The 17,738-nt window shown below is 32.4% G+C and overlaps 2 protein-coding genes across 2 annotated transcripts; one reads left to right on the plus strand and one right to left on the minus strand.

The window, feature by feature from the left end:
• Positions 1 to 1,403: 1,403 nt before the first annotated feature.
• Positions 1,404 to 12,099, minus strand: LOC106776287 (probable pre-mRNA-splicing factor ATP-dependent RNA helicase DEAH9). The gene is made up of 22 exons (XM_014663688.2): positions 11,795 to 12,099; positions 11,641 to 11,715; positions 11,473 to 11,562; positions 11,215 to 11,294; positions 10,506 to 10,575; positions 10,286 to 10,371; positions 9,479 to 9,548; positions 8,388 to 8,483; positions 7,533 to 7,638; positions 7,297 to 7,343; positions 7,135 to 7,218; positions 6,994 to 7,047; positions 6,355 to 6,455; positions 5,397 to 5,487; positions 4,400 to 4,564; positions 3,348 to 3,437; positions 3,085 to 3,156; positions 2,855 to 2,953; positions 2,664 to 2,750; positions 2,206 to 2,259; positions 1,995 to 2,074; positions 1,404 to 1,821 (listed from the first exon to the last, which is right to left on the minus strand). Exons 1-22 carry the CDS (start codon positions 12,047 to 12,049, stop codon positions 1,674 to 1,676), a joined length of 2,100 nt encoding a protein of 699 aa, XP_014519174.1. The 5' UTR covers positions 12,050 to 12,099; the 3' UTR covers positions 1,404 to 1,673.
• A 1,432-nt stretch (positions 12,100 to 13,531) lies between these two features.
• Positions 13,532 to 16,822, plus strand: LOC106774960 (glutamate receptor 2.7-like). The gene is made up of 5 exons (XM_014661982.1): positions 13,532 to 13,805; positions 13,894 to 15,161; positions 15,525 to 15,831; positions 16,067 to 16,461; positions 16,586 to 16,822. The coding sequence occupies exons 1-5, from the start codon at positions 13,532 to 13,534 to the stop codon at positions 16,820 to 16,822; spliced, it is 2,481 nt and encodes an 826-aa protein (XP_014517468.1).
• The last annotated feature ends 916 nt before the right edge of the window (positions 16,823 to 17,738 follow it).

Raw genomic sequence — 17,738 nt, forward strand, 5'->3', positions numbered from 1 at the left:
AAGGTCTAAAAAGTTGGAATTTGGATAGGTAGAGTGTATTTGAAGCAGAGGTTTGTAAAGTCTGAGTTGACTCTGACATGGTACATAACTTTTGATAATCTGAGACTACAGTAAATGCCAATAGCACAAATATTACTATCCTTTTATATTATCATAATTTTATTAATATAACTATTATTTTTAGTGATATTTCATCTTCATTATTGCTGTTATTATAATAATAGAAGAAAAATAGGTGGGGGCAATGCAACAACATGCGTTTCAAATTATCATAACTGAATATTAAGCCCTTTTTTGGTGGAAATTTTATACCTAATAAATTTTCACTATACTTTAATTTTTGAATCTTCATGTACATTCTCAAATAATTAATATTTTTTACTTTTAAGGAACAAAGTCGTAAAATCAAGTTAGGTGCTTAGACCATCCTATCTTACTAAATTCCGTTAAAATTCTCCACTATTTGTGTGAATACAATGGTTTGAAGGAGAATTGTTTCAATTATATAGTTATAAAGAAAACTAAAACTTTTGTAACAATTAACAATAATAATATTAAATCACTTTATTCTAACCCTTACTGTTATATATTTTAAATCACAATAATGTATACAGAGAGAAAACTCATACATTTGAAAGGTAGATTTATTTATAACAGTTTTTAAACAAATTATATAACGGTAATCTATCAGTTGACCGTTAAACTCAATAATTATTATTACGAATATACTATCATGTAATCTAAATATCAGTTTATTCATACATCAATGTGCCTGCCAGTTGACAAATCTGCTATTTGACTATTTGATAAATTTGTAAACTTTTATATAACATTTGAATAAATTAGTAAAAAAACCTATAATCGAATGCAAAAGTTTAATTATATTTTGACTTAAATAATACGTCTAACAAATATCTCAAAATTAATTATAAAATATAATACAGAAAACTTGAATAAAATATTAGATTATTCAACATATAATGAAATAGTTTTTTTGAACAATGGGAAATTGAATTGTCAAATAAATTTATTTTAATTATGATAAAAATAAACGAAAATCTTAAATTTATACCCTCCAAATATATATATATATATATATATATATATATATATATATATATATATATCATGTTATTTTTTTCATTATCACATACAGACAGCGGAAAAAAAAATCTATAAATCCATATATTTACTCCTATAATATTTCTAATACTAAATGATATAATTTATTATAAATTCAAATCTATATTTTTAAAATAATGGTTTAGGCTTTTATAGACCCAAATTAAAATAATTGAATTAGAATTTAAATTAAAATAAAATAATTTGAATATTTCCTTGATTCTAGTTTTAAACTCAAGAATAATCTCTATAATAAGAAAATACTAAAATTCTATTCAACATAATAAAAAATAAATATCATGTGTTCAAATAAACTTGAAGATATCACAGTTACATAAAGTAATGAAAATCCTAATGTGTCCTACCTGAACTGAAACCTCATTCATTAACTTGAAGTAAAACTTCGTATATACTGGTTGATGTTTCCTACGTAAACTAAAACACTTCATAGTATATACTGGTTAATGTATCCTACATGAACTAAAGCACTCCATACATAAACGTTTCTTTCCTTCATCTCAAACACGTTCAGTGTGCAAAACACAAATCAATCAAAAAAGGAGATGATTAGATTGTTGCAACTTGTAGAAGTGAGGAGCAACATCCAGTAAGCACGAGGGGTCTATAGTTAAGACATTACGCATGTATTGTCGATCAGTTGATACAAGAGAATGGTAAATAACCCATTTTGGATTTACTCTGCAAAAATAACAAAGTGTGCTTAGATCTTTCATTATTACCGAAAAAAGGAAACGATATGTATAAAAATCACGTTACAGTAGAGACTATTGAATTTGGATTTGAATATTTCACAACTTTTACAGTCTAAATGAAACCTCCACATACATAACGTTCATAGAGTTTGTACGGACCTGAATAGCACTGACGATGGGTGAATATAAACCTCCTGTGATCCTCTTAACGTCTTATACATCCCATCATGACTGTATGCCTTACATAAACATAAAATTTAAGGAAAGTTAAATTATTTGTTTTACAACAATTTGTGGCAAAAATTGGTAATATATATAAAGAAATGAATGATAAAATCATGCCATTTTATTGTGTCAAGAAATATCTTACCTCTAGATGACACGCATTTGCAAAAAATCCGGCGATGACAGCTTTTCTCACTAACTGTAAAAGTAAATGCAACATAATTAAATCTTCTCTTCTGGAGTTATCTCATGACATGGACTTGTGTACGTATTTATGAAAAGTTGTTTTTAGCTTGTTTCAACAGTTCTCAATGGTAGCTTATGGAAGCAACTTATGGCTCAATATAAAAAATTTTACCCTTATTTTTCTTTCAATTATTAAAACAACTTATACATAAGCAATTGTTTAACAAGTCCTTGATGTAATAGGGTGGAAAACCAAAGAATGAAACAAGATCAATAAAATAATGATTACAATAGGGCAGGGATTTCATTAAATTTGACTATTTGACCACCCACCAGACAATAAATCAAGAGAACATTGAAGCCAGTCTTTTTAAAAAATAATCAAAACCGTAAGTATAAAAGAAGAAGAAAACCAACCTGCATATCACTCTCACAAGATTTCAAGACTAGTCCTATCCTCTTTGCAATTCTTTTGAGTTGCTCTCTAACTTCAAGAACCTTTCTCTGTGAAATTTAAGCAGCCATGTCAACATCAATATTGGAAAGGAAACGAGTGCATGGACTATATTGAAATGCCCATATTGTGAAAAATTGCTAAACATACACACCATGGCATGATAGTTTACATAGTTCTTGTGACACCACTGTGAAGATTTACCAGATTGATGAAATCCCTTGTATACATTAAGGAATGTTACATGGTCACCCTGTATGTACCAATTATCAAAAGATATAAATATATGAATAAAAGATATAGCTCATCCATCATATTATTACAGAAAAACAATCATGTTATGACTATAAACAACAAGAGTGGGGAAAACTTAAGTTAAATTACCTCGGCAGCAGCAAATCTCAATTTTGCTTCATCAGATTCCTTTTGTATCCCTCTCCCTGAGATCCAGATAGACTATATGCATAGATTTTTGAAATTAAGGTCAACTACTCTATACATTAATGTTTAACTATACTTTTGAGATAATATACTGATAGATTTCATTTTAACATTTCCCAACTTCAGCAAAAAAATAAAAGATTTTAACAAAAATGTAATAAATTTGTTTACAAAACAATAGCAATGACTAGGGCAAAAAGATTTACTTGGACAGAAAGAACAGCAGCAATGGTGATTATCTCCTCTGAACACCCAAGTTGACTGGAAGCTATTATCATTTTTGAGACCATCGGATCCTAGCAAGGATTACATCCCAATAAACACACCTAAGTGAAATTGTAATAAATATATCTGAATATGCTATGAACTTATTCTACTCTTAACCCAGCTATCCCCACCCCCAATATTTGGACTAATCAGGAGTGTCAAAGTGAGTCAACCTGGCTCACTATGGATTGAGTTAAAAATAAGTCAACTTAAATCAATTTTTTGTGAGCCAGAAATTTTGTAACTTGACTTAACCAATCACGGATTGATGGGTTGACTCAAGATTATTTTGTTCTTATTTATTGAAGTGCAATTAAAGTGAATTAACTTGATTCGCTTTTTTATAGAAGTATAAACCGTGTTCACTGGTTTCACCAATCATTATTATAAAGATAGTGGTTGAAAATTAAAATGTCAACCCACATAACTTGTCAAAAAATAAATTAAACATCTAAATTATTCAAATATAATCAAACAACATTCTAGTATAGTATAGTATTTAAAAAGATCAAATTGTCAACCTACATAACTAGTGATAAATAATTATAATAAAAAACTTATAAAAAATGGTAAAAGATTAATAACGGGTTCTTGGTGATGGATTACAGGTCAACCCACCTTAAACCCAGTGCAAATCCATTTAATCCACAAGTTAAGAGAGTCGGGTTCAGTTTAACCCATATTTAAAATAACAGAATTTTTTCAAACCTATGATAAACCGAGTTAGCTCACGAGTTGGAATCTATTTTGATACCTCTAATGTACATGATAGAATAAGGTAACCCTATCCTGTCAGCTCAAACTACAATGTAGGATATGATTACCTTATTGTATCATTTTCTTTATCCTGATCAACAAACAACTCTAAGTGTCCAGTGTACTTAACTAACCCTGGGTCCATGGTGATAAAACGAGTCTTTATTATTCTAAAAATAGAGATGAAGCATTTAACAAATTAATCAAACATGATTTTTTTGTAAGAGAAATTTACAAGTGGAATCTCAGCAACTTGAAATCCAGTCGGTGAAGTCAGCTTAGCATCATCATCCAGTATACCAAGTGAGTAGAGAACTTCTAGTGCTCGGATCATTGCTTCAGCAGAGGGAGATGCTGGCCAGTCAAAGCCCAAGATATTATCAATCCCCAAGGCCTTTAGCTGGAAATCATCAGAAAAAAGTATAAAGTAATGAATTTTAGAATCAATCATTAACTTCATCTAGAACACACACTATTCCAAGAAGCATTATTCTGGTAACAACTTTCAATGAATTAAGTTAGTAATATCAGAAAAATAAGAGATGACTGGGCAATCCATTTCACTAAACATTATCCTACTATGCTTTTCTTGTGGATAAAAAGGAGAAATTTTATTAGAGAAACGTGATGCACAACCAATAGGCGGAGGCTAAAAATACAACGAAGTAATTCAATCTTTTCCATATTGGAAGAGGAATCCCCCTTAAAAATTAGGCACTGGCTCATCCCAAAAGTATGTAGCGCAGATGTGATATGCAAGTTTCTGGTGCACTAAAACCAGGAATTATGTTCCTGACCTCCTTCATCTGTCTGTGGCTTTGGCATATAGGATTGTTGACATGAAGTTAAAATGACCAGACAATAAAAAGTGTTGGTAAGTAAATACACTAGGCAGGGAAAAAATAAAGGTGCATCATATTCTTTGCAAGAGTTGATAAAACAAATTGCCAAAAATGGTGAAGTTTCTAACGCAACTTCATCTTTCCCTCTCTCTGAGTAATCTTGATTATTATTTTAATTGAAATACCAATATACGGAGCAGATACTCTTATGATAATAATTTATTAAATTCAAACAAATTGAAGATAAATCAAAATAGCAGTGATGCAACTTATCACTAGTCATCATTGTATGGATCAGAAAAATATTATCCCGATAAAAAAGTTCTCATGCCTGGAAAAAAATAAAACACGCTAGACTACTTGCTTCTTTGAAATTAATCGATTACTAACCTGGATTACACAGGAGACCATATTTGATCTCTGTATCTCTGGAATTCCCGCATTAGGCATGTGGTTAAGAAAATATTCTTCTGTGTATAGCCTGATTGCAGTCATGTGCGCAGTGAATGGTTGACAATTAACATCAATACAAAATACAATTACACAATTTGAGATGTTGGCATGGTAAAGAGGACATAAAACATAACAGAATAAAGCATTAAAAAAACGCATCAATAAAAACACAATGACCTTTATTACACCATGAAATTGAAGAATGCTAACTTCACAAATAGAATATTTATTAGAAAATGGTGGGGTGTGTGTAAAGAGACAGGAAGGGTATGACAACAGAGTGGACAAGATAAGATATCCTCCAAACAATAAAAAAAAAAGAGGAAAAAAAGGTGCATCGGGGCTGCTGGATCTCTTTGCATATCAGAACTGCAAATGCCAGTATAACAGCCATCAGCAAAGGGCCACAGAGAAACTGTAATCAGAGAAAATGTAGGGGGCAACATGGCTCTTCAAAATGAATGCATTCTACTTAAATCAAATCAAATAAACAAACTAAAAAAGTAAAACTAAACTTTTCTGTTTTACAGAAATTGCCATGAAATTTCGCCTTTTTCTTCTAAAACTTGTCAAATGAAGTAAAAGAGGAACATACTTGTTCTCAGCAGCATAACTAAATTCATATAAAAAATGTTTTAAAAGGTGAATGTTGTAAAGCATGCTGTCATGACATAGATCAAAAGATGTTTATAGATCAACAGGGTCACCTTCCATGAGCTAATCATAAGCAAAAATCCGTAACATGAAACAAATTATTCTACATGTAAATGATTTTGGTTCTTGCCAAGATAACTCGATATAAGAGTCAATCTCTTATCTCAGAAGCGACAGGCAACTAGGATAACAAATCACATTTTATAAGTAAAACATTTTTATTAAATGGCTGAAACAACACCTGTAACACTTTCCTGGTCGAACTCGCCCAGCCCTACCAGCTCTTTGTCTAGCAGAAGCCCTAGATATTGGAGCCACAACCAGATTTTCAATATCAGAAATCTGTTACAAAGCATTAAAGAAAATTACACTTGAAGACATATAAGAAATCAGCGTAAGGTGGAAAAAAGGAGTGAAGGGAAAGGTTCTAAAAATAAAATTACTAGAATGGCAGCTAGAATCAACCACAATGACTAGAAAAATTCTAATAAACTGAAATAACGAAGAAAATACATAATTAATGTTAATTTAAAATTCATAGAGTACCATGACTAGGAAACTGCCAACCCAATAAATATTGAAAACTTTAATGTTTTAAATCCTTCATAAACCAACAACTTGTATAAAATTTTAAAAAAGACAATAAGTGACATAAAAATTGATGAAACTTCTCTAACATTTTGAGAAACTACAAGGGCCCAGGTAGAAAATGAGAATAATGCCTCTGCAGTGGAACAATGTTAGCTAAAAACTGGAAAGCAAAAAAGAAACTTGAATAGAAGTAAAGATACACCAAATGTTACATTTATAAATCAAACAAGAAATAATCATTACAGGACTCATTACTGTAACTCTTCAATAAGAATAAAAAAATAATTACCGGATTGTAGAACCGCTGTTTAGAAAACCCACTGTCAACAACATAGACAATTCCCTGCATGATTATAAAAATAAGAAATAATAAGGAGGACTCATCTCTAATCCACAGACATAGTCAAACTTATTGTGAATGGGATGTTACCTCTAATGTGAGTGATGTTTCTGCTATATTAGTAGAAATTACTACTTTCCTCTTTCCACGAGGAGCTTGAGAAAACACTAACTCCTAAGAGAATGTAAAACAAATATCACCACATTAAAATTAAAATAAATATAAAACAAAACACACGGATGTATTTCTAACCTGATCAGCACGTGGAAGCCCTGAATACAGAGGCAAAACAATCAATCCTGGAACAAAGGAAAATTCCATGCATTAGATGCATCTCATTGAAGACAAAAAAATATGAAATCATTTTTTCATTATGTATGGAAAAAAATTTGTACATACTGTCAGTGATGTTTTAAAAAAAGTGTTGTTTAGTAGTTCAAGACAACAAAAGTTAGCAGTCCAAAAATCATAACTATTCAAGTATGTACCAGAAGAGTGTTTTCCAGTAGTTTGAACTTGGTCAGTGAGTAACTGAACAGCTGCATCAATGTCATCTTGGCCAGTAAGGAACACTAGAACGTCTCCTGCTGGCTCCTAAGGAAAGATAAGTATTAGATATGTGATTTTATTACATTAAATAGAGAGATATGATGTCATATGATTTGATAGGAAAATATCTTACCAAATATTTCACATTATTAAGTATTCATTTTGTTCCTTACTATTGTATCTCTACTTCATCATAAATAAGAGTGCTTGTTGTGTATACAGATCCCACAATTACAAGCAGTATTCTCTATTATATGGAATCAGATTTCTTGTTCTCTTTCCCCTCCTTTTATCTTTACTTTATAATTTAATTACATTTAATAGGAATATATGATATAACTTGACAAGGAAATGTCTTACCAAATATTTCCCATTATTAGGCATTGATTTGATTCCTTATTGTTATATCTCTTCTTCATTATAAATAATAGTACTCATGTGTGTACAGATCACACAATTACAAGCAATTCTCTATAACAAAAACGATCAAAACCATAATTTCAGTCAACTTTGCTTTTGTTTTAACTATTTAGATAAATATGATTTTCTGCTTACTTCAGCAACAGCAGAAATGTCTAGAATTTATTTGTATGTTGCTGTTGGAGGACTTCAAAAATTTCTATTACAGTTACTATGATATGTATCAAATAAACACTCATATTTTAAAATCCACGTTCAAGTCTAACGTAATCACTCAGCACCAAAACATGTAATTAAACCGAAGTGATTAAAATGCCTCAAATATAAAATGCATTAGTTGAATTTATCCATCTCATTATAAGAGATTAAAATACCCGCTCATGGATCAAGAGTGTCGTTGAAACAGCAGCCTGAACGTAGTCTTGGACAGGTTCCTCAGCATAATTAATTTGTACATTGAATCCTCTACCCTGAAAATCATAAAGCATGATGTATTTGTATAATGAAAACTTAAACCTGGAAACCAGTCATAGTAATGCCCCACTTAATTAAAGCATATCCAAATTATATTGTAGTTCAGTTTCTGAAAAGTTGTTGCTTTGTCAAATTAATATAAAATGGAAAAGAACAAAAAAACAAGGGTGATAATATGAACAGGCAGGAAAAGTTAAACAATGGTAACCATTGTATTCAAAATCACAGTTTGACATGCAAGGTTATCATGATCTTCTCCCTTGTTTCTGAGTTTTCATCTACTGTAGATTAAAAAATTGTCAGTTTTGTCATTGAAGATTGCAACTTGCAGCAGATTGGAACTTCTCGCTACTGCCTTTGTAGGTTAGTTTGATGGTTGGGATTGCAAACCAGTTTTATAACCCTTAACATGCTTCACTCCAAAAATACAAATTTGAAGCCCAAATTTTTGTTCCTTATAAGGTCAAAATACACCCATACCCATTTTGACCAAAAATTAGAATAACTTTCCCTTTACCAATAAAAAAAAAAAAACTACCGCTCCTAACCACATTTGTGAAATTAATCCCCCTATTTAATCTCTTTCACTCACTGTAATTTCATTCCATCTCTCCTTATCTCTGCGTGGGTTGTAAGACACAAACACACCCAACTCTCATTACAAGTTGCAGCACTCAAATATCTCACTACAAGTTCAAACTTCCTTATGTTTTATTGTTGTTTTGTAGTTTGGATTGGATCAAACGTTAACAAGACAGAATCATCCTTTTCTTTGAAGTGTTGTATAATGGTTTCTGCTACACATACAAGAGTAGCATATGCTAGCTGGTAGCATATTAATCATTGTAATAGGTGATCATTATGTGCTACCAGATGTTCATTGTAATATGCTACACATTCGTGTAACCTTAAGTGTGCCCGTGTTTTTCTTCAAAGAAATGCACTCTGAAAACAGTAGACACAAAAGCAGGATTTTACTACTAAATAGTACCTCAACTGACAAGATTGCAGGTTCCACTTGTGGTCCATGATCCTTGTTTTCAATCTCTCGGCGCTTCTTTCTGTTAATAGAACACATTGTTGAGTAAGTGACTGCTTTTTCGGGTGGCAATCAATATCTGAATGTTCCGCACAAAAGCTCACAAGATTTTCAATTTTAAATATCTTAGTACTGTGGTCATATATACCAGATAATATTATATTGCATAGGTTACATATATATGGTGCTTTTGTAGGTGCAGCGGACAGGAAGTGCATTAATGATGATAGTTTGAAACTACTGGTTAGACAATGATCCAGCATCACAAAATCATTTCTTTGAAAGAATATTTATCAGATGATAAAACAGTCAAAGCTATTTAGGTCAATTACAGCCGTTTTGTGTTGTTAGTTGTAACAGCTGTATTGGAATTCTGTTTCTTCTTTTGGTGCATATAAACAGCAGTACTGTTCTTCATAGCAATGATACTATACAAATTCTTTGTTTTCCTCCCTTTCTTTCGTGTCTCTCTGTTCCATCTGTTTATCTAACTAACAGTATTAGCATTACAAACAACTAAATGCCAACAGACACAGGTGTATCCATGTATGGATAATTTGGACCCTAATAGAGAAACCTTTTTCCTTTGGTAGGATTTTTACAATTACGGTGAATCTTATAATCAGATCAGCTATTTTCCTAAAAAAAAATCTTGTGACATTTTTATGAAGACAGGTTCTACGAACAAAGCCTCCAGGAAAATGTTGATGCGTAAGTAAAAGTCTGAACAATTGAAACTTAGCAAGGGTAGAAGAAAACCTCATGCGGAAGAAGTCAGACATCGACTTTGCTTCAATAGTAGCAGATGAGATAATCAACCGCAACTCTGGTCGACGACGTTGAATCTAGAAAAGTAGAAAACATAATTCATACAAATTATTAGATTGAAAAATTGTAAATATAATGAAACTATTTTTAATCACTACAAAATGAACAGCATTTTATTCCTATACATATGGATAGCCCATCCATTTATTACCTTTTTCAATAGTCCAAGCAAAATGTCTGTTGATATTGATCTTTCATGAGCCTCATCCACCATTATAACACTGAAACAAGTATTCACAAAGGTCAGGGTAAAAGGAGTACAGAACAGGAAAATGAATTAGAATATCGCATTCTTTCATAGAAACAACTATAAGTCTTTGCTATCTGCCACAGCCACAAAACATGTAAAAATAACACCATTTATATAACCGTTTAATAAGAAATGTTTGCATGGACAACATTGAAAGTCTCAAAAGTTAATTACTTGTTTTGTATAAAAGCTAGACTGGTCTACCCTGAAAAGTTCTGTGGCAACTCGGCTTTAATTTTATTTAATTAAAAAAAAAATATCAGTCTGGGGAAGGTAACAATATCTCACAAACAAGAAAAAGGGGACAACCCAAGAGCCCCCGAAGATACACAAGGACCAGAAGAAAGGTTCTCTAAATCTGATGGCAACTTCACAAAGAAAGAAAAAAACATTATTAGTGTCGAAGTTTTAAAACAGCACATAAAGATAAGAATGCGCCATCATACAACCACAGTTTCCCTAGTCCATGCTCATCCAGGTACTTTGATGTCTTTTTCGCCAGTTGTGTACAGTGTAGACATAATGTATCACTTTAAGAAAAAATATAAAGGTAATTTATGAGTGTAAACATTTGAAGTCCATTCCACCGAAGATGAGGGATAACAAATACCTATATTTGGTCAAAAGAGGATCGTCCATCATCTCCCTTAGGAGCACTCCATCAGTTAAAAATTTAAGTACTGTTACATCCTGTCCTGCCACAAAACGAAAATAAACGACGGAACCACTCCACTCGTCACTATCCAAGCAAATCTCTTATTAGATCAGCATATTATATACAGACACACGTCTGTGTGTGTGAATGTGAGTAAAAGTAAGCATGACAACGTAAGATGCAAATAAAAGATAATTGAAGAGAGATGCTCACCGGTTTGGTTACATCTTCAAACCTTATCGTGTAACCAACTTCTTCACCGAGCTTTACTCCCATCTCTTCGGCAACTCTGGAAGCAACAGCCTGTTAAACGCAAAAGAATGAGAGAGTTACGTGAAATATGAATTGAAGAATAATTGAGCTGTAATTAAGATATGTGACCTGAACGGCAAGTCTTCTAGGTTGAGTGCAAGCAATGAGTCTGCCACCGGTGGCCCAACCTGCTTCTTTCAGGTACTGAAATGCAGTTCAAATTGTGAGTAATGTGAATATGACTTTGAATTAGAATTTGAATTTGAATTTGGAGGAAGGTGACCTGAGGAATTTGAGTGGTTTTTCCGCTGCCGGTTTCGCCAACGATGATGGTTGTGGCGTGAGTCTCGACGAGGTAGAGAATGGCGGTGCGGTACTTGGACACAGGCAATCGCTGGCGTTGCTTCTCGATGCTGGCGTAGCCATGTCTTGCGGAAGAGGAATGGTGAGAACCAAACAAGAAGAGAAGACCACCTTCTTCATCGTCGACTACGCGACCCTGTGGCCTCTCCGTCCCGGGTTTCCAGAACTGCGACATGTTCAATTGTTCACCACCCCAACGCACGGCCAACCCCCGATCCTTCAAAGTAAAAATCTACTCTTGGATCATTTTACATCAGAGGGCCCAAATACATTCGGCCCAAGCGCGGCCCGAATGATGATTGAATTGGTTAAAAGTATTCATCATTTTTCTGAAACAAATGTCTGAAAGACGTTCTATTATTTTTACAGTATATAAACTTCAAACAAATTATTTGATGGTGAAGATTTCTGTGGTAAACTTTTTTTTTTTACCAACAGATTGCCATAATTATATAGAAACTATACCAATTAATTCTTAATTTGAGTAGAACTATACTCAAATATCTTAAGCAAATTTTTATATTTAAGTCATTAAATAAAAATAAATATAAGAAAGAGGGATCTTTATACAGCAAATATTAATCATTAACAAAATAATAAATATTTTATACTCATAATCCAAAAAAATTATAAAAAACATATTGACTAAAAAATTATAATTTTTTATTTCTGAATTTTTAGAATATTACGTAGAGTTAGTAATGAGGGTAAAATTGGATTGTGAATTTTATGTTTATTAAGTTTAGGTCCAAAATTTTTTAACATCACATAAATTTCGTAAACATGCTTAGTGTTTGAGGTTTTTTTTTTGTAATGAGTTTGTTTGCATGACTCAAATCTCAACTCTATTGCTCAATTGGACTAGTGTCAGTTTATTTTAGAATTGGTTTAATTTTATTCATTTTTTTATTTATATTTTATTTTAACTCTAGGTTTATATCAATAACTACAAAACAAATTAAATAAAAATTAATCAAGCATAACATAAACAAAATAATATCAAAATTATTTTAAAGTTTATTTAAATTGGACACTAGTCAAGACTATGCTAATACAAAACCATACTTCTTAACCCGAAAATACAATGAAACTTTTTAAAAAGAAATAGGACACAGATAATAATAAAGTGAGAGTTAATAAGTACATATATAAATTAATAATGTTGAGAAAAGTCCATTGTTTCAACATTGTCCTTTGCTTCACTGATATATAAATCGGTCCCTGTTAGAACATTTAAAGTCAATAGTTAATTAGGGAGTTTTAAAACACACCTAACTTCAAAACTTTCGTAACTTTCCAAGCAACTTCTCTTCAAATGCTCCCCTAAACAAAACATAATATTTTCCAATGATCATCATGCATCATAACAATTTTACGTTCTCAAAATTTTTATGAAAAAGTTATGAGAACTTTTTACGACTTTTATAATAGGAGAATGCACTCATAACTATTACTTCAAAGTATCTTGAATGACGAGGATGTTTGAAGATTCGTATTTGATGTAAACTTTTTCTGCCACCCAGTTTTAACTTGTGTTATAATTATCACAAAAGTGGTTTTACGAGTTTTTCATAGCCTAGCCAGCCCCTACACTGTGTATTTCATTACATAAATATAACAACAACGAAGGTACTTAAAATTTGTGTCCGTAGCCAATATGAATTTTCAAACCCAAACTTCCAAAGCGGTATCAAATGTTTTGCTTCGGCATTCTCTAACAATCTTTGTTCTCCTCATTGGAGCTCAGGTTGCCTACAGTTTCCAAAATACAATTGTTGGCGTGGTCATTGATGTCAATTCAAAGACAGGAGAACAACAGAGAATGGCCATGCAAATTGCAGCTCAACGTTTCAATAATTATTCACAGAACCACTATATAAACCTTTTCTTCCGCGACTCTGGTGGAATTCCATTACAAGCAGCTTCATCTGGTGAGCACTATTTGATGATGAATTTTTCGGTGTTAAACTTCTTTTCACTTAATCACGTATAAAATATATTGCTTCTTCTGCTTTCCAGCTGAAGAACTAATCATTAAGAAAAAAGTTGAAGTCATTCTTGTCATGGGGACATGGCAAGAAGCAACTCTAGTTGCTGACCAGGGAAACAGTGCTCAAATTCCAATTATTTCATTTTCTTCTCCCCCAATGACCCCTCCTGCTTCAATGCAACATCGTTGGCCATTTCTGATTCAAATGGCAAAAGATCAGGCTGCACAAATAAATTGCATTGCAGATATTATCCATGAGTTCAATTGGCGGAAGGTTATAGCTATATATGAAGACAACCCTTACAGTGGTGATTCTGAAATGTTAAGCCTCTTTTCTGAGGCTCTCCAAAAGGGTGACTCACAGATAGAGAAACGGTTAGTTCTTCCATCGTTCACATCTTTATCTGATCCGAAAGGGTTTGTTCTGACCGAATTGCTTAAGCTTTTGCCACTGCAATCTCGTGTTTTTGTTGTACTTCAAGCAACATTCCCAATGATAACCCATTTGTTCAGAGAAGCTAAGAAAATTGGATTGTTGGGGAAAGATTCAGCTTGGATAATGAACGAGGGGATCACAAGTATGTTAGACTTTGCAAACAAATCTGTTTTGTCCTCTATGGAAGGTGCTTTAGGAATCAAAACCTATTATTCTACAAGTTCTCTTTCTTATAAACAATTGCAGGAAGATTTCCAAACTGAGCATGCAAAACCAGGATCAGATGCATTACAAGCTTATGATAGCGTTACATTAATCACAAAGGCCTTGGAGAGAATGAATGGGAAATCTAGTAATTCAAGGGTGTTCTTGGAAAAATTGTTATCTAGCGATTTCAATGGTTTAAGTGGTAATATAAGATTCAAAGATGGTCATCTATTCAACACTCCGGTGTTGAGAGTGATAAACGTGGTTAACAAGGAATACAAGGAACTAGATTTTTGGACCCCGAAATTCAAGTTCGGTAAATCTCTTAAAATACTGAAAGACAGAGAAACAAAAGATGATTATGCTACAAATATCTCACTTGGTCCAGTGGTTTGGCCAGGAGGCCTAACTTCTGCTGGTCCAAAGGGATGGAAACTGCCCACTAACGCAGAACCTTTAAAAGTGGCAATTCCTATAAACCCTGCTTTTGAAAATTTTCTGAAGGAAGGCCCTCCAAAGAAATATGATGGTTTCTGTATTCGTCTTTTCCTTGAGATAATAAAAATTCTGAGTGACAAGTATGGTGACATTCCCTATGAATTTGAGTCCTTCAATGAATCCTATGATAAACTTCTACTGAATGTAATAACCAAGGTAATGTTTCTGTATTGATATTTACCCCTCTCATCATTTGTTTCTCCTAAGCTTGTATTTGCCTTTTTAATCTCTTCTTTCCAAAATTAAAGCAAATTGTTTCTTATCTTACAGGGTTAATTTACCGTTGAATTTTATACAATCCGATACCTGTATTCGAACCAAATGGGCACAGAAAACATCGTGTTTCAAGGAAAACAAAAACCATACCAATTTTTTCCTATTGTTCAAATTTCTCAACACAAAATGCTTTCTAGTATTCTTTAAAGTTTAAATTGTGTCCTCCTTTTAGACTTTCGTGATTATTGGTTTCATGACCAGTTGATTAACAGAGAACCCTTATATATAATTGAATAACTGCAGTCCCACGATGCCATTGTCGGGGATTTAACAATACTCGCCAACCGATCAAAGGATGTGTCGTTCACTCAACCATACACTGATTCGAGCTTATCAGTTATATTTCCAATAGAGACTGAAGGATCGATGTGGTTGTTTATGAAACCCTTTAGCTGGGAAATGTGGCTTGCTACTATTTGCATTCTCATCTACACAATGTTCACTTTATGGTTCCTGGAGCATGAGTTCAATCCAGATTTTGGTGGTCCATTGGAAAATCAGATCAGCACCACACTGTGGTTTGCCTTTTCTTCTCTATTTTTTGCTCATAGTAAGTATAAATATGCAAATAATGAAAACTTTATCACATTCCTTTTCGTTATATGATTACTGATTTGGTGTAGGCCAATTTACTAATCAGTTTAAACCAAATTACTAATCAGTTTTAAGCATGGTAATTGTATACGATATTCAGTGGAACAACTGAATTGCTATTATTAAAATACTAATTCAAAGAAAAAGTTTTAAATGTTAGATTTCTAGATTTTTTCTTCAATGTGCCTCAGGGGAGAGAATAAGAAGCAACTCTGCACGAGTAGCAGTTGGTGCATGGCTTTTTCTTGTGTTTGTAATAAACTCAAGCTACACTGCCAACCTTTCCTCAATGCTAACTGTAAAACGATGGTCACGAAGAGATATTGAGTGGCTAAAGCAAAACAAGTTATCAGTTGGTTGTGAAAACCAGAGTTCCTTTGTAAAGAACTACATGATAGATGTGTATAAGTTCCATCCAAATCAAATAATAAACGTTCATGGAGAACATGACATTATAGATAAATTCAAAAGCAAAAAAATGCATGCTCTCTTTTTTGAAAGCCCGTATGAGAGGGTTTTCTTGAACAAGTACCCCAGGGATTACACTGCAATTACAGCTGCCTATAAATTTGGAGGACTTGGCTTTGTAAGTGCTTACAACTCCGTCTCCAACCTTAGTCATGCATTTTTCACTCTCAAGTTCTGTTCCATACTATGATATCAAACTTGTTAGACATTGAACTGAAAATTGGTTTTGCTGATATATGCAGGCATTTCAAAAAGGATCTCCCATGGCTAAAGAATTTTCTGAAGCCATTTTAGAACTAGCAGAAAATGGAAAACTAAAATCTTTGGAAGAGCAATGGTTGACTCCTCCCCAATGCTCAAACTCAAACTGTTCTCCAGAAACTGAAGGCCTGGCCCTCTCCAACTTCTGGATTCTCTATGTCATGTGTGCTTTCATATGCACTATCTGCGTGGTGCTGTCTGCCAGCAGCCAAACATAAGTTGCAGATTACTAGAATGATATGACATGATTGAGAAATAACCTTATATCATAAACACGTGAACATATATAATTCAATCTTCATGTCTGTCATCTAATGTTTAGTTATGGACTTAAGGTAGTGGCGGTGTTTTTTCCATAAACATTGTCTTACATGTCTTCTGAGGTTTAATTTCAAAGAATTTCACGAAATAACTGACTAACAAGTGATGTTTTTCTTCATTGCTCCAAGAGTGGACGTTGAGAAAGCAACGTAGTTTTTTGTGTTTAAGAAAAGTTTCATTCTATTGGACAACTATTTTATTGCTTTACAATAAAAGTAGATAAAGGAAATAACAATCCACAATAAGAATTTTTAACATTAATTATTTTGCAGTATTCTATCATTAATATTTCATTATAAAATGATATTTCTAAAATAATTCAAAATGTTTATATATGTGAAACATGAAATTGAAAATCTTTGAACATGTTTTCCGGAAGCTTGTTTTCCAAAAGCATCTCTTAAATGTTATAGTTTAGTTAAGTGTAAATCGTAAAGGAAGTTGATATTAGTGAGAATAACAACAACCTAATCTTCAAGATTTTCTCTGATCAAATTCTATTTCAGTTAAGGCTTGATAAAAATAACTACATGCACTTTATTTTTCTAATATGTTAAAAAATTAGTTTTAAATATAGAAGTATTAAAATGACAAATAATAATGCTACAAAAGAATAACGTAAACGCTTTCAGAAGCTTGTACCCAACTTTTCTCTAATCTCTAGTGGTGGAAACAGTCTTTCCTTCTGTTTTAAATTATTCTAAAAATGTTAGTTTAATAACAAAAAAATGCATACAGTTTTTCAAAATAATGAATTTAAAATAATTATAAGATACAAGATATTGACTGGATTTAATTTATTTTGTATGCTTT

Source organism: Vigna radiata, chromosome 10 (genome assembly GCF_000741045.1).
Source record: "Vigna radiata var. radiata cultivar VC1973A chromosome 10, Vradiata_ver6, whole genome shotgun sequence".
NCBI classification, from domain to species: Eukaryota; Viridiplantae; Streptophyta; class Magnoliopsida; order Fabales; family Fabaceae; genus Vigna; species Vigna radiata.

What these genes read in the sequence shown, in the direction of transcription:
- LOC106776287 (XM_014663688.2), bottom strand. Translation starts at nt 12,049, where the DNA reads ATGTCGCAGTTCTGGAAACCCGGGACGGAGAGGCCACAGGGTCGCGTA. An exon ending in CTGCAATCTTGTCAGTTGAG is followed by an intron (nt 8,484 to 9,478) that starts GTACTATTTAGT and finishes TATGATTTTCAG; the next exon opens with GGTAGAGGATTCAATGTACA. An exon ending in AAGTTGCTGAGATTCCACTT is followed by an intron (nt 3,438 to 4,399) that starts GTAAATTTCTCT and finishes AATCCTTGCTAG; the next exon opens with GATCCGATGGTCTCAAAAAT.
- LOC106774960 (XM_014661982.1), top strand. Translation starts at nt 13,532, where the DNA reads ATGAATTTTCAAACCCAAACTTCCAAAGCGGTATCAAATGTTTTGCTT. An exon ending in TTCTCTATTTTTTGCTCATA is followed by an intron (nt 15,832 to 16,066) that starts GTAAGTATAAAT and finishes AATGTGCCTCAG; the next exon opens with GGGAGAGAATAAGAAGCAAC. An exon ending in AATTTGGAGGACTTGGCTTT is followed by an intron (nt 16,462 to 16,585) that starts GTAAGTGCTTAC and finishes TGATATATGCAG; the next exon opens with GCATTTCAAAAAGGATCTCC.